We start from the raw sequence: 17,273 nt of genomic DNA, 5'->3' as shown, positions 1-17,273 counted from the left end.
TTTTTTTTTTTTTCTTGTTCTTTTGAAGGAAAGGAACGCGTTTGACTTTTAGAGGTCAGAGAAATTACCGCTGTCAGAGATAATAGCGGGGGGGGGGGGGTGGGGGTGGGGGGGGGAATCAAAAGGGCTGCGCACAGGAAGAAGAAGACAGCGAAAAGGCGGGCGGCGTGACGCGATGTGGACTGCGGCAGGCGGTCGAGACTCCTCCGCACCCCCTCTGCGCCTCCACAGCGTCGGCTGTGTCCCGGCGCGCCTCCTTCCTTAAAATGAGATCCGGGGAGACCGGCTGGACCGTGCCGCTCAGGAGAGACTCATGAATAAACATGAGGCCCTTCTCCGCGTAGTTCATACATCACGAGCCGCCGCTATCTAACGGGGCCGGGGGGGGGGGGGGGGGGGGGGGCGAGGGGAGGAGGAGACGCGGAATTACCCAGCATCCCGTGCGGCACCGGCACTCTTAACGCGGTCCGGAGGCAGCGGGACGATTTCGCTCCTAAAATGGATCCCCCTGCCCGTACCTGCTCTTCTGTGGTGACGGGACTCAGAGCTCGAGTTCATATAAAAACCATAAACAAAACCAAAAAAAAAGAATCACTCCCCCGGTCTCTCTAATGTCACTCCTGTGTCGATTTGACGCTCAATATCTATTTTCCACTCTGCCTCTTTACCGCAGCTCTTTAGGGGACACTGCCCCAGGCAACATTCAATAAAAACGGGGCTGTGGCTCTGGGCCGGAGACGAAATTAAAAAACCAGGCGGGACAGGCAAACGGGACATGTGAGGTCATGTGAGCAAGCTCCTGTTCTGAGATGCGCGAACCGGATAGAAGTATGACAACAACAGCCAGTTGCTAATCCATCAAAAAGCTGGGGAAAAAGTTTACATAGTGTTTTTAAAAACAATACAAAAATGTTTGCGTACTAGCTCTTGTTAGACTTGTGCAATGGCCTACTATGTTTGCGCACACTCTACACAAAGTATGCATTCCTAAAGATGTCTTGAAGTAGGGGGGTAATCAACACCAGTCCTCAACCATCTCTCACAGGCTCTTTTTTAAAACGGTGCACAATGGGCACTGAACGTTTTCCACACCTTTTTCCCCAGACGCATTTTTATACAAACTTTCTGCGCCACTGACAACTTGGCTAGGTGTCACTTGAAAAGTGAGGTTTTCTAAATATTAATGAGACTTCCTGGTTAAAAGGGAGTTTTCTGATGTCCTGGCTAAATTCCTAATCCGGCTCTCTCGACCCGCCACCTAGTCACCCCCCAGTTTAACTGGCTAAAAATCACTCTCTCCCTCTCCACATCGGCTTATGTGTGGTGAGCGTTCTGGCACAAAATGGCCGCCGTGCATCACCCAGGTGGGTGCTACACACTGGTGTTAGAGGACAGTTTCCCCCTCATTACTGCAAAGTACTTTGAGCTTGAGAAAAGCACTACATAAATACAAGGCATCGTTATTATGGTTGTTAAGTACGTAAATGAAATTTTACTAAATACAGCAGTAGATTAAGTCCCTTGCTTGAGGCCACAACAGCAGCACATGAACCCATATCATCAAGTGCTGATCCCCAAATAAATCGCCATGGCAACAACCTTTCAACTCAATGCCAGCAGAGACACACACGCACGCGCGCACGCAAACACACACACACGCACGCACACACACACACGCGCGCACGCGCACACACACACACACGCACGCACAGACACACACACACACACACACACACACACACACACACACACACACAGGTCCTCTAAGCCCCAGCGGCTGTGAGTGTGTGCCCCCCCCTGCAGTGAGCAGCTGGTGGAGTGTTAATGGTGCCTCTCCAGCGTGGACGCGCAGCCTGGTTCCCTTCAGCCCCACAGATCTCTCTCTACAGGGCATGAGGGAGCAGACCTCTCAGCCTCCCATAAACACCAGGCCCAATTTAAGCCCCGCACACAGGTACAGAAAGCAATCTGAGAGCAACTGGAAAGCCCTTTTATCAAGTGAAATCTATACGCCACGGCATGGCCTTTTAGTACTAATAACAGAATTAAGAGTCCCATTCCCAGGCTCACTCTCATAGTGGATCCAGGTGTGCACTGCTAAAGGAGGTGCAGGTTTACTGCAGTACAGGAGCACAGGTGTACACTGCTAAAGGAGGTGCAGGTTTACCCCAGTACAGGAGCACAGGTGTGCACTGCTAAAGGAGGTGCAGGTTTACCCCAGCAGAGGAGCACAGGTGTGCACTGCTAAAGGAGGTGCAGGTTTACCCCAGCACAGGAGCACAGGTGTGCACTGCTAAAGGAGGTGCAGCTTTACTCCAGTGCAGGAGCACAGGTGTGCACTGCTAAAGGAGGTGCAGCTTTACTCCAGTGCAGGAGCACAGGTGTGCACTGCTAAAGGAGGTGCAGGTTTACCCCAGCAGAGGAGCACAGGTGTACACTGCTAAAGGAGGTGCAGGTTTACCCCAGTGCAGGAGCACAGGTGTGCACTGCTAAAGGAGGTGCAGCTTTACTCCAGTACAGGAGCACAGGTGTGCACTGCTAAAGGAGGTGCAGCTTTACTCCAGTGCAGGAGCACAGGTGTGCACTGCTAAAGGAGGTGCAGGTTTGGTTCCCCCATGAGTTCCCATGACACTCCACACAGGTGCTGGTTAGGACTGAACACCCTTCCTTAGGCTGTTGTGGGGGGGGGGGGGAAAAAGAAGTATTCACACATTACTAACACTTGGGCCTGCAATGCGATACATTAACCAGCTAAATGTTGTTCTCGTACCTTCTAGAAAAAGCACTTTGCTCACGTATGCGCCCAGAACAGCGAACGCCCGCAGCGGCTGCGCGCCCGTGAAATATTACCCTTTAATCACAAGACCGCGCGGCCACGTCACTTAGGGGGGGGGAAAAAACCACCTAAACGTAAACGCACCGTTTGCAGTCCTCGCTCTCAGACGGAATCCGCGCGCCGGCGAGCTGGATAATTCCGGAGACGAGGCGCGGGGAATTAAATTCCGAACGGCGAGCGGCGTAAAAAAAAAAAAAAAGTAAAAAGGCGGCAATTTCCTTTCCGCCTAAGTGCTGCGTTTTTTACGAGGCGAGGGGCAGCGATTGGCTCTAATTGGTGCCCCCGGCGCCGACCCCCCACCCCCCCCAGACCTTAATTACCGCGCTCCCCGCGTTTAAAGGCTCCGGAACGCTCGGCGGAGGCGGGGTCATCACCTCCGCCCGGGCTGTCCGTCACCGGGGGAGCCAATCAGAGGAGAGGGAACGGGGAGAGCAGAGCAGAGCTGCCGAAACCCCCAGAGAAGGGGCCTGCATCTCCTGCTCGCATCATCGCTTTGCTTCAGAACGCACGCCGCACGCTGTTCTCTTCTCCCCCGCCAAAGGTCAACGGAAAAAAAAAAAAAACCAATGCTGAATTTTTTTTATATATATATAAATAATACACAGGAACGAGAGAGAAAGAGCACAAGAGCGAACCTCCTGATTAACTGAATCGTCACGGAAACAAACAAGCCGGCAAATCGAACCGCGCCCGCAAACAAGCGGCGCTAGCGACGCGCTAGCCGGTAAACAAACGCGCGTCGGGTCAGGGCGTGTTTCTGCGTGAATAATTAGCGTCTCTCCTCACTTTCCCGCCAGACGCCAGGGGCTTAATTAGCGTCAGGGCCGGGGTCGCCCCCCCGAGTCCAACCTCAATTCAATTAATACCGCTCAGCCAGACGAGTTTTTAAAAATAAATACATAAATAAATACATAAATAAATAAATAAATAAATAAAACAGGAGAGCACTCGAAACATCTGCAATGCAAGGAGGAATGAGAGTTAATTAGCACTTCGTCCAAAAGGCACAGAGACTCACTCACGAAACCCCCACAACAGCCCTGTCTCCCCTCACGCCACCAACATCGCTCCTCATTACCCTGAAGAGCAAGAAAAGAAAAGAAAAGGAAAAAAAAAAAAAACAAGACAGGAAACCAGAGGAGGCGCCAGAAGGGAGGAGCGAGGCAGAAATACTGCAGGAGAAGGAGGCGCAGGAGGAGGGTCAGAGCCTCCTGTAAATGTAAGGTGCACTCTTCATGAAGTCCCTTTCACTGGAGCGTCTCTGAGTGCGGAGAGCACGCGCTGGCACTGAAGGACCCTCAGCAGCAGAACGGAGTTCTAAAAAGCTCCGCTCCGATCCTTCACCCAGAGCAAAGCCGCGTGGCAAACGTTTCAATAACCCTAACCTCCTAGTACTGCGTGAGAATAACATCATATTCACACACACGCACAGACACTCACGCAGACACGCATACACTGTCACATGCAGGCACGCACACGCGCACACACACACACACACACACACAGACACTCACGCAGACACGCATACACTGTCACATGCAGACACGCACATGCACGCGCACGCACGCACGCACACACACACACAGACACTCACGCAGACACACACACACTGTCACATGCAGACACGCACATGCACGCACACACACGCACAGACACTCACACAGACACACATATACTGTCACATGCAGACATGCACATGCACGCACACACACGCACACACACACACACACACACACACACGCACAGACACTCACACAGACACACATATACTGTCACAAGCAGACACGCACATGCACGCGCACACACGCACGCACACACACACACAGACAGACAGAAAAATGCACACACAACAAACACACACGCACGCACACACACAAACACACACAGACCCACGCACACATATACATACACACACAGATGAATGCACGCACACACACACAGACAGATGTACACACACACACATACATCCTGTAACATTACAATGTAAGGGGTCTGTGCAATAAAACCTCAAAGAGAAGACAGTGTGTTCAACAAAATCAGAATCATAGTATGTATTTTTGCACATCAGACTACGCTTTTCCTTTTTTGAATCTGAATCCCTGAGCTGCACATCATCCCTGTCCGCTTCCTGTCCTTCCGCGCTTCACTTCCTGTCCGCTAGCTCCTCACAGCAGCACAGTCAGAAGTGAGCGAGGGAGTACTCGCCCCGCGCCCCAGTCAGCCCGCCCGCCCGCCCGCTCTCACACCCCAGCCGTGGGGTCGACGCCTCAGAGCGTTGGGACGCCGCGCGCACACACAGAGGAGCGAGAGCGGCTGTAATCTCGCCGCGGCGCTGGGAGTGCTCGCGTTCTGCGGAGCGAGAGCACGACCGGGCTTTTACCTGCCAACACGAGCGCAGCCGCGGCGATGGAGCAAGGCTAGTGAGTATCTGGGGAAGAGTCCCCCCCCCCCCCCCCCCACCCCACCCCCCACCCCGCCCTCTTCAAGTCAGGGCTGTCAAGCAGACGGCCTGCTCTCTATCAAAAGTCCTGCAGTGATGCAGGCTCCCCCCCACCCCCCCCTCCGGAGAAAGGGCCCAAAAACCTCCGTCCTCACCACAGCTCCTGGATCCAAACCCAGGACCACCTATGATCACTGGGGTATTGGGGTGGGGGTAAAGGGGGGGGTGCCCCGAACTGATTCTGTGAAATACCCAGCTGTATGAATAAACTGCAATGCACACACATTATGCACACTTCTCAAAAGATGAATGATGGGAAATATCCTCGTTAATTCCTGCAGAAACACTGAAATGAGAAGTGGAAAAGTGCACGGCGCGTTTAAAAGAGACAAAAACAGTTCTCACGTTCTAATTGACATGGCCTGTATGTCTGCTAACCGTCTGCCATGGTCGGCAGTAAAACACACCGCGGAGAACGTGAGATCTAGTCTCTAATCTCCCGCATCAACCACGAATGTACCAGCGATGGGACAGGCCCAAAAACACCCCCGTGGGTTCAAAGCTGGGAGACAAGGAAAAGTGATCGTTTCAGAAGCGCATGGCAACAGCCATTCCGAATGAGGGGGGGGAAAAATAATAAACTTCCCTTCAGCTGGCTTTTCACCAGCACGTTTCAGTTCCTAATTCACCCTTATTCAATTACCGCCAACCTACTTTAATTGTGCAGAAACCGGAGACATTTTTTTTTACCAAATAAAACATTTTGTTCCCTAAACCGCTGGGCTCATTAAAACGAGGGTAAACCGAGCTCAAGGACTCCGGCAAAGTATCAAAAAATTGGCATTAAGCGCGAGTAATACGCTTCTATGAAGATGAACTGTTCGCAAATGTTCCTTTAATGAGAACCATGCGCGTTTCGGCGCTGAAAACAAATCAGCAACGTTGCTGTCGCGGTCCAAGTCCATTTGCGAAAACGCTGATGGAGGACATTGAAAACACCATTAAAAACAGGGGCAGCCATTCCACACGGCCCACCGCAAAGGAGGCACTCTAAAGGAGAGGGACTCTGTGACAAAGCAAGCAGGCCCCGCCCAGACGTGACCTCACCACCTGCAGCGGAGCAAAGGGTCAGCTGGCGGGCGTGTGCTCTTCCTCAGCCAATCAAAGCACGCCGCTACCGCAAAATCAGTACTAATCAGGGAACCAATGGAATCATAGGACAATTCATGATTTTCCAATTTATCTGTTTCATTACTTTTTAACGAGGGTGAGAAATGGCCGTGCTCCCCGCTGCCGACCCCTTCAGAACCCTGCGCAGACAGGCCACGCCCCCGTCGTCATGGCTCTCTGAGATGACTGACAGCTGCGCGGCCCACAGGTTTCCACACTAATCGACTCATCGATAAAAGGACCAGCGCAGGGCCTGCTTTCTGTCCCCGGAGAACTCACCTGGAGCACGTCTGTTTTAGCACTGCAGTGACTGCACAAGTGTGTGTGTGTGAGCGTGAGCGTGTGGGTTTGTGTGTGTGTGTATGTGCGTGTGAGTGTGTGTCTGTGTGTGAGTGTGTGCGTGTGTGTTTGTGTGTGTGCGTGAGAGTGTGTGTGAGCGTGTGTGTGTGTGTGTGTGTGTGTATGTGTGTGTGTATGTGTGTGTGTGTGTGTGCGTGTGGTCGTGCGCATGTTTTGGCACGTGTGTGTGTGTGTGAGTGTGTGTGTACAGGTGTGTGTATGTGTGTGCGTGTGTGTGTGTGTGTGCTCATGTGTGTGTGTGCATGTGAGTGTGTGTGTACAGGTGTGTGTATGTGTGTGTGAGTGTGTGTGTGTGTGTGTGTATGGTTGTGTGTGTGTGTGTGTGTGTGTGAGCGTGTGTGTGCGCGTGTACATGTCTGTGTGAGTGTGTGTGCGCGTGTCTGTGTGTGCGCATGTGTGTGTGTGCATGTGAGTGTGTGTGTACAGGTGTGTGTATGTGTGTGTGTGTGTGTGTGTGTGTGGTCGTGCGCATGTTTTGGCACGTGTGTGTGTGTGTGTGTGTGTGTGTGTGTGCGTATGTGTGTATGTGGGGGCTCTGTACAGACTGCAGTATTGAGCGGGTGATTGACAGTCTCCTCGGTTACCTCCAGCTCCTGCTGCAGACCGTAGACCCGGGACTCCGCCTCCTGCTTCACGTCCTCCACCGTCTGGATGAGGACCTCGTTCTGCTCGCTCAGGTCTTCCACAAACGACTGCAGTACGGTCACCTTACGCTAGGGGGAGACAGAGAGAGCGGGGGCTAGTTAGCTCATCAGCATTGATCCTGCTTCGATCCTGGTTTTGCATCGGATTGCTCCTGTTTTCCTGCCGCTCACTCTTACACCTTCTGAAACGTGAAATAAATGATTGCTGCATAAGACGTTGATTCTGATACAGTAACTCAGCGACCCCGCCTCTACGGTGGGGTCATGGATCACAGACTGCATTCAGTGGCTCTCTCTCAGACGCCCTTAGCCCGGGCACTTGACCCCACACACTTCAGTCAAGGGCCGGCTGTGGAATCGCATAAATTGTACAAGTGTGAGCTTTAAAAAAGGCGCGTTGCGTGTGGGTGCCTGTTCCACAAATAATCGATGTGAAAAACGTATGATGATTTCAGGCCGTGTGTGTGTGTGCGTTTGTACGTGTGCGTGACTGCATGCACAAGCGTGTGTGTGTGCATGTGTGTGTAAATAACAGGTAAATTACTTCCATTAATTTACTGACATCATGTTGTTACTGACTTTATGTTGTCCGGTCGGGACCACAAACCAGACATGTACAAAATTATTTGAAAATCAGACATTCCGGTTGAAAGCCAGACATTTGGCAACCCTTGGTACGGGGCACTGTCTCACAAACAAGACGGTCGCACCCCCCTGCACAGAGGGGAAAAAAGAGAGGTATGAAAGAGGAACAGCCTGGCAGTGCTCCCAGGGCATGCTGGGAAGGAGCGGAAGGCCTTGTTTCAGCGACGAAACCGTCCTTACTCAGAGTCCCCGAAACTGACAGGTCCCGTAGCAGCCTGGCGTACGCATCCTGACAGACGAACAGGCCGGGAGAGTATCAGGCCTAGGCTGTCACACGGTATCCACGACACGTGCTGCCTAGCACGCCAAAATCCCCGCCCGCCCCCCCCCCCCCCAATTTACACCGGCGGTAGCAATAACCACCGTGGTTTTATTAGCGGCTGATCTGCCGCGCCGACTTCCCCCCCCCCCCGCGACGGGGCCCAGGCCATTAATTCGGCAAGCGAGCCGCGCGCTCGCACCGGTAATGACGGGCGCCATTTCGTATTGGAAGATTAGAATTTGGGACGGACGGACAGGCGGACGGAAACAGGACGTTATTAGCCCACCGCTTCACCGCTCCCGAGCGCAGACCAAGTAAGAGATAAAACGCTCGGCCAGATTAATAAAATAAAATAAAAAAAACGTTATTTGATTTTTAACGCTTTTTTTTCTTCTTCCTTTTTAACGGCGCTGGTGACGACCGCCATCGGGACGTGGCGGAGAGAGCCCCTGTCCGGGGGGGGGGGGGGGGGGGGGCCGTGCGCGTGACACCGGAACGGGGCCGCGCCATCCGAAGACCCGCTGAACCCAATCCAGGCGTGAAAAGCCGATCGGGAGCAACCGAGCGGAGCTCCAGGCGTGACAAGCCGATCAGGAGCAACCGAGCGGAGCTCCAGGCGTGACAAGCCGATCAGGAGCAACCGAGCGGAGCTCCAGGCGTGACAAGCCGATCAGGAGCAACCGAGCGGAGCTCCAGGCGTGACAAGCCGATCAGGAGCAACCGAGCGGAGCTCCAGGCGTGACAAGCCGATCAGGAGCAACCGAGCGGAGCTCCAGGCGTGACAAGCCGATCAGGAGCAACCGAGCGGAGCTCCATGCGTGACAAGCCGATCAGGAGCAACCGAGCGGAGCTCCAGGCGTGACAAGCCGATCAGGAGCAACCGAGCGGAGCTCCGGCGAGGCACGGAGTCACGACCGCGCAGGGCGGGACGGGACGGGACGGGGAGAGCAGGGCGGGGCGGGACGGGGGAGAGCAGGACAAGCCCAGAGCTGAAGGGGTTTAATTCGGTCATTCAGAACAGCAGCGTCTGACACTGAGACTGGGAGAGACAGGCAGGCATCGCTGTGGGTTTCATTTGCAGCTTTGGGGGAGATGCACTACTGATCCACCTAGTCCCACCTGGACAAATGTGTAATTCACATTAAAATACTGGGGGGGGGCATGTCTCCCTGTCTCCCTCCAAACCTACACTCCCTTTACCTGAGAGTCAGGTGTGACAGGCCAGCCAATCAGTAGCACTAATTGTTAATTACCCGGGGGAAAAGCAAACCGGGGCCATATTGGAGTATCCAAATTAATTATTTTTAAACATAATTTTTTTTTAAAACATCTGATTACCAGCAAAGAGTGATTTCAATTACAGCCATAGATGAACCCGCAAAAATTTCACAAATGACAAAAATGACAAAATTATTTTGTTTTTAAAAAGAAAAGTATTGAGCCATGGAGCTGGTACCAGGACACTCATCTGTGAGGAGCCTTGCTAATTCCAGTCATGCTCACTCACCCCTTTTAAAAAGCGCGATTCCCCACAGCACATAAACACAATGTACACCAAAGCCTGATTTAACCGCCCCACCCCCCGTCCCCCCCCCACCCAACGTTTTTTTTTTTGTACTTTTTATTTGATCATTTAGCCGGGGATTGCATTACTGTGTATCAGACACAAATGCAATCAGGTCTTGTGTGCGGTGAGGCCGCAGCCCCCCCTCACACACCCCCCACACACACCCCCGCCCCCCCACCCCCGAACCCCGCCCGCTGAGCCTCGGTTAGAATCCAAGGGCAGGAGCGACGTTCATTTTCAGCCCCATTTCCTCCTATGATTAGACGATCAATCAATCGCAGCCTTCAATCTCATCAGCACAGGCAGGATTATCTGCCCATCTCCCCCCCCCACCCGCTCCGCTCCGCTCCGCTCCGCTCGCACACACCATTACAACTGCACACACACACACACACACACCATTACAACTGCACACACACACCATTATAACAGCACACACACACACACCATTATAACTGCACACACACACACACACAAACCATTATAACTGCACACACACACACACACACACACACACACACCATTATAACTGCACACACACACACACACACACACCATTATAACAGCACACACACACACACACACCATTATAACAGCACACACACACACACACACACACCATTACAACTGCACACACACACACACACACACCATTACAACTGCACACACACACACACACCATTATAACTGCGCACACACACACACACACACACACACCATTATAACTGCACACACACACACACACATACAGACAGAAATGCACTCACACACGCACACACCAGCATCATAACTGCACACACACATACACACACCATCATAACTGCATGCACACACACACACACACATCATAACTGTACACACACACACCATCATAACTAAACGCGCACACACACACACCATCATAACCTCACACACACACACACACACACACACACACCAGTACATTAACATCAGATCAGCTGATTGCTGTTCTAGCTCTCATTTGCTCCACTACCTATCACAAGCATACATTTCTTCTCCTTCTCTATCCCCGCCTCCCAGGCATGCACGTGCACTCTCACACACACACATACAGACAGAAATGCACTCACACACACAGAAATGCACACACACACACACACACACACACACACACACACACACACAAACACACACACGCAAAGCCACCTACCCTCCATTCACCCCCAGACATGCATCCACATGGGGTTCTGTGGCAGACAGACACTGATCTCACAGTCTGTATAAAAGCTGCTTGGTGCAATGAAGGGCACTCACCTGAGACACACCTGCACCTGTGAGACAGTTCTTATTTCAGAAGGTGCTTTGGTTGTGCTCAAGTCCACAGCCTCAACACACTTTCAAATTTTAAGCAGGTCCCTTTCAACATGGAAAACTTATAAGAGAGATGCCACAAGCTGTACCACAATGCACTGCAGTCTGAGAGCCTCGGCCATCACAGACTGGTGGAAAAAAAAAAAAAAAAAAGGATTTTCAGGAATTTGTATTAAGCCACTCTTTCCCATTTGCAGAGATCTGAGGTTCTGCTCGCGTTTGGAAAGGACGCTCCCAAGAAAATCAGGCTTTCTGCCAGCCATCAAACTCAGGAGGAGAACGCCTCCACCCCCCCCCCCACTAAAACTTCTCTCAGGCTTCATCCGCCATGAACTCTGGGCACAAACCCCCCCACCCCATCAAACTCCCCCCCCCATGTCACGACATGCCAACGCAGAAGAAATCTGAATTAGCTCGTCATCCTCACCTCCCCTTCTTCGGCTGAGAGCCGTGCCTGGGGGGGGGGGGGGGGGTAAAATCCAGCGGCTCCGCGCGTTTTAAAAATGAACGAGCTAATGATAGATCAGCGAGCCCGGAGAGCGGCCGTCGGCGGGGAAATTACTTTTAACGTCATAACAAATATTATGTTCCACTCTCGCTGACGAGCACTGCCAAAAAAAAAGGAGGAAACGCTCTGAAAGGACTCGACCGTAGCCGGCGGCGGCGTCTTAATGGGGGTAGTTAAAAAATAAAGCAAAAAGCTTTTCGATGTAAAGACGCTAATTCTTTAACCGTGTTGACGGGCCTGTCACACTTTCATTACGGTACAATGCCTTTCAGCCCGTACTGCTGCGAAACTCCCAAATTAGACCTCCTCCTCCTCCTCCTCCTCCTTCACTGACAGGAGCAGCCAAGTAAAGGTAACTGCTGGGTTCTGACTCACTGTCTGTAAACCCCCCCCCACGCTGTTCCTACAGCACCATGAGCGTGACCCAGCGTTTCTGACCCCATCAGGCAAGGTCAGGAGCGCGGCGTGAAAAATACTTTTTTTTTTTTTTAACTGAAAAAGTTCAAATGAAAATGCGTACCGCTCAATTTAAAAACCCCCCGAAAGAACACTCAGGCCCACTGTCGACACGTCACATTAATGTCAGTACAGTACGCGTGGTTAGAAATGGCTTTGAGTTTTATCCTGCAGATTTAGGCCTGTCTTAATGCGTAAATATTTACTGCACGTGCTGGGAGAAGCGGCTCGCTGCAAAGCCGTTTCTAAACGATTCGCCATGAAGCTCGACAACACACACGCCCCCCCCGCACATCACAGCCACGCACACATGCACGCACGCACCCCCCCCCCCTCCCCCCGCCCCCCCCCCGCACATCACAGCCACGCACACATGCACGCACGTACCCCCCCCCCCCCCGCCCATCACAGCCACACACACACGCACGCACGCTCGAATCAAGAAACCCGCAGTCGTGTTCCAGCTGAATTCCGCCGTTTGAATTCCTCCTCAGAAGCTTCAAACGCCACACGGCGCTCGCCGCGGCTCTCGCCGCAAGCTAATCGGGACAGGAAACGCGATGGCGGCGAGCCTTCGCCACAGCCTGTCCACACGCGTGACGGGCGCACACACACACACGCGCCCCGCCGTCACACGCGGCTTCTCCTCTTCCTCACGTCGGCGCGGCGCGCACGCCATCGGCGGGTGCCAAGCGGGGCGGCCGCGCTTCTCGGCTGCCGTGACGACGAGCCCCCACCTGGAGTGCCGCCTCGCCACCGCCGCCGCCCGATTGGTCGATTCGCTGGAGGCGCTCGCGGTACAGCGCGCGGAACTCCGCCAGCAGCTTCTGCATCTCCGCAGGCCTCCGCGCTGCCCTCGGACACCCCGGATCCATGGAGCCGCGCCCCGTAACCTGGCAACACAAACACAAACCTGCGCTCAGGTCCTGACCAGGACACCCCTCCCGGTACCCACTTGTGTGTGTGTGTATATGCGCTTGTGTGTGTGTGTGTGTGTGTGTGCATACGTGTGGGTGTGAATACATGTGTGTGTGTGTGTGTGTGTGTGCATACATGTGGGTGTGAATACATGTGTGTGTGTGTGTGTGTGTGCATACGTGTGGGTGTGAATACATGTGTGCGTGTGTGCGCATGTGTATGGGTGTGCGTGCATATGTACACGTACATGTGCATGCGTGTGTGTCTGGATAAATTCACTTCTCTCCTTCCTTTCCCTGCCCATCAGTGTTTAACCCCAAACAGGAAAACATACGTTGGGGTACAACCATGCACAGTCAGAAGATGAGTAGGGTGCGCTATAAACTGCGGACGGCCGTGTCTGAAATGGGGGGCAGTTTGTCGCAGCGAGCAGCAGCCAACACAATAAATGGTTTTAATAACACTTCCCAGGCCCCCCGGTGCATTGAGCCGTTGTTTTTCATACGTCATCGTTTTTAATTGTGCGCAATGAAAAATCATCACAAGGCCTCTCTCTTCAAAGACCACTTCGACACCTCACTTCCTGCTTAATAATCGTGATTAATCTGGGAAAAAACCCGCACTGTCTTCCCCAGAGGGAATGCACGTTTCCTTTGGGGGGGGGGGGGGGGGGCGCCATCACGCAGGAGCGCGGAACGCTTCCCCATAGGTGAAACACACCCCTGCCCGGGGGGGGGCACGGGAACCAAGCCCAAAAACCACGGGATGGCTACACTCGTGGATCCAGAGCGTGTGCTGCATTTGTGCACGCCGCGTGCGCACATCATCCTGGAAAAACCTTCTCCGATAATATGAATAAAAATATAAATCACATCTCCACCGAGAATAGCCTTGACCTGCCGGATGATCTTGATAGGCCTGGTACTGTCCATTTAATTTATATGGATGTTTTTCTACCCCCCCCGCCCCAACTACCTACCTTATCTCAGCTCTGACCAGGTAATATTTGGGATTAGAATGAATCCACTCCTGTGGGAAGAGTGATGTTTATTTAGCCCAGAGCTTTTCAAGGACTGCTTGCCCACGTTTTTTTTTTTTTTTTTTGTAATTATTGAACCGAACCCCGATGCACCCAAGCCAACAGAGACTCCTGCTGCAGAAACATGATTCACACCGAAGCACATAACTTACCTTCACAACAAACCTTGGACAAGAAGAAAGTCTAAAAATTCATCATTAAGCACAAACTAGATATTGGGTGTTTTATTCTGGGGGGGTGGGGGGGCTGGGGGGACTAAAGGTGGACTAATGTGTACATTTTCAAAATGTTAAATTATGTTTTGAATCTGTAAAGCAGAGAAGAAGGAAATGACTGCAAATGTACAAAAAATTTAAGAAATTGAACTTTTTACATTTTCACCCAATTGTTCTGCAACGGGCCTCAATCTAAAACACTTTGCCTATTTTCAGTCAGCAGGTAGGGTCATTTAAATGATCAACTCAGCTAGCAAAGTCAGAAATGAGGGTATAAAGCCTCTTAAACTGACACTGGAGCAGTGGCAGGTTCACAATATATGTCAGGCACAGGGAATCAAAAAGCGCTAAAAGGACAAAAAAAAATGATCCACTTCCTCCACTTCTGCTGTGTACAATAGGTGGATTACTCCCACAAGGATCCCACACCGCACCGTGCTGGTCGTATTTTATTGATGTTTTCATTTGCCTCTAATCTCCCCCAGAAAACATGCGCAAAACTGACAGAAATATGGATGACCTTCGCGCAGTGCGCAAGACCGATGATTTTTTTTCTCTCTCTCGCCTCGTGGCATTACTTTCGCGAGAGTTTCCGTTTTAGATGGGTTTTTTTTATTTTTTCATTATTTATAAATTATAAAAGACAATCCATCTTTGAAACTTGGGGGAGCCCTCAAGCATAAGTAATTTCCTAAATTATAGGTGTCTGTGCACAAACCAGGACACTTTCTGTGACTGCAATTTGCCAAGGTTGAGGACACTAGTGTGTACCTCCCACCGCTATGCAATTTGTTCACTGCTGTGGTGAATTAAAGAACACATTGACTACCAACTGGCCTTCATTTCATTTTATTGCATGTATTACAATGATTCAAAGAGGTGAAACAAATGCTTCCAATGATGGAGGCGGTACAACTGCACTGGGTCATGTACTGTACCATAGTCTACTTTAGGAATCAAGCGTAGCCAACATTATTTTTTGTAACAATGTGGAAGTTCAGTTTGATCTATGATGTTATCATTGTAGTTCGGCGCGCAGATCAAATATTGTTGCTCCACATTATTTTAAATCCTGCAAACGATTTCCCCTCACATTATAAATACTACCCACGGGTATTAGCCGACACCTTGTTACGTCCAAACTGTTGTTCCCCGTGTAATGCGCACGTAACACACCTGTATAAGGATGTTCTGATGCATCAAGACAATTTAATTTCATCACCTGTTCATAACGTCTATCGAAAAAGTCTAATGATTGGTGCTCCGCGCACAATATTTTTATGATATGGGAATTACCTACATAACTGTAGTAAACATGAACACTGCATGAACTTTATTTTACTCTTCGTATATTCATGTGCATCTAGTTGGCGACCTTATATCAAAGTAATTTGTGAAATGTCAAAAGTAACTGCTAACATCGTTTTTATTTGCTTCTAATGTAACGTTATGTAGGCTAGCAAGCTAAGCTAGGAGCTTGAAGAGGAAATAACGTGAGGACAATCACAGCGATCAACACCGTTAGCCAACTGTAAACACACCTGTGTAGCTGGTACTGGCCAACATTATATCGCTGTAAATCTGCTCAAAAGCACTCGAACGGGGGCAGCTAACTAAACTAACACAAGACAGCGAAATATGATGGCTAAAGTTTGTAATATCCTATGACGGTTGGTTCACTTTTCATTAGATACCTTCATGGCCGTTTCCCGTAGGCTACAGCCCGCACACGGAGCTTTTGGTGCAGCAGGTGAACCGTGCAACTACATAGCCGAGTAGTGAGTGTGCCATTTTGCAGCAAATTGATACTAGTTATCATACTATGCTAGCCTGCCAGCGAGCATAGTTCAGCAAATAGCATTTTTAATGTACTAGCACTGTTCAGTTTTTAAAAAAACGCTTTCAATATAACTGATCCTATATAATTAAATACGATATAGGGTCAATCTAGTGAGCAAACTAGCAGCTAGCTTTTCGTTTTATAGCTACCTGTTGCAATGCTCCTGTTTATTGCCCACGGCCACTGGTTCTGTAGCCTCGCCTCCAGCTGATGCGGTTTAAACCATGCCACACCGTTTGTCTCCCCTGTCTGAACTAACTAGCTAGCTACATGATTTTCAATGAACTTTGCAACCCCCCCATGCTGCAAACTTTTAATTCACCGCATCGTTACACCGTAGCCCGCCGTGGGCACCCCAGCTCCCGCTCCAAGCACCTGCACATCCTGGTCATTGTCTTGACTCAAGTAGTGAACACAAACTACAAGCCAATAGAATTGAAGGACTGTCCGTAGCCTTGCGGCTTTGGCCAATCGCACGGCCGGTGAATCTAAGTGGGAGGGTTATATTTTCTCCGATGTTTCCAATGTGCAGAATGGGAAAACCGAGATTTCCATAGAAACTCCCAGACTAAACGCTCATTGACGCACGCCCATTGTCATTGTGCGAATAACAAATTAAATGGCCTTTGAGTGACAAGTTTAATGGAGACAGGTCGCCAATCAGTGTAGGAGATACAGGGACCTGCAAAACGAGATAAAAGAAAGCCGCTGTCGTTTTGGTTGTCGTGGTAACAAAGTGACTCACAGAAATAAAAACAAGACTGATTAAGCTTTTATGCTATTTTTTAGTTGTTTTCGTCTAAGTTGCAAATTAAATATTTATGCTTAAGTCATAGGTGCAACAAAGATACTGCCAGAAATACATGTTGGCAAAAAAGGTACTAAAATACATGTTGGCATTTAGCAGACGTTCTTATCCAGCGGGACATAGATTACACTTCAAACACACTCCGTTTAGGTCGCCATTTCGTACTGAAGCAATTCAGGTTTTGTGAGATGCCACGTTTAATGGTACAATCAGCAGCGTCAGTGTTGGAGATT

General features: G+C 50.8%; 1 protein-coding gene across 1 annotated transcript in view; it reads right to left on the bottom strand.

Moving 5' to 3' along the window:
- The window catches only part of LOC118228189 (plectin), a 114,664-nt gene extending 98,289 nt beyond the window's left edge, over window positions 1–16,375 (bottom strand). The window contains exons 1-4 of the mRNA XM_035419526.1: window positions 16,087–16,375; window positions 12,958–13,113; window positions 7,321–7,519; window positions 3,157–3,221 (exon numbers count right to left, since the gene is read on the bottom strand). Of these exons, the coding sequence (XP_035275417.1) occupies window positions 3,157–3,221; window positions 7,321–7,519; window positions 12,958–13,113; window positions 16,087–16,092 (426 nt within the window). The 5' untranslated portion in view covers window positions 16,093–16,375. The remainder of the gene's footprint in view (window positions 1–3,156; window positions 3,222–7,320; window positions 7,520–12,957; window positions 13,114–16,086) is intronic.
- Between the last annotated feature and the right edge of the window lie 898 nt (window positions 16,376–17,273).

Source organism: Anguilla anguilla, chromosome 5 (genome assembly GCF_013347855.1).
Source record: "Anguilla anguilla isolate fAngAng1 chromosome 5, fAngAng1.pri, whole genome shotgun sequence".
Taxonomy (NCBI): domain Eukaryota; kingdom Metazoa; phylum Chordata; class Actinopteri; order Anguilliformes; family Anguillidae; genus Anguilla; species Anguilla anguilla.
The sequence above is the reverse complement of the archived record's forward strand: the minus strand, read 5'-3'. Positions and strand labels throughout refer to the sequence as shown.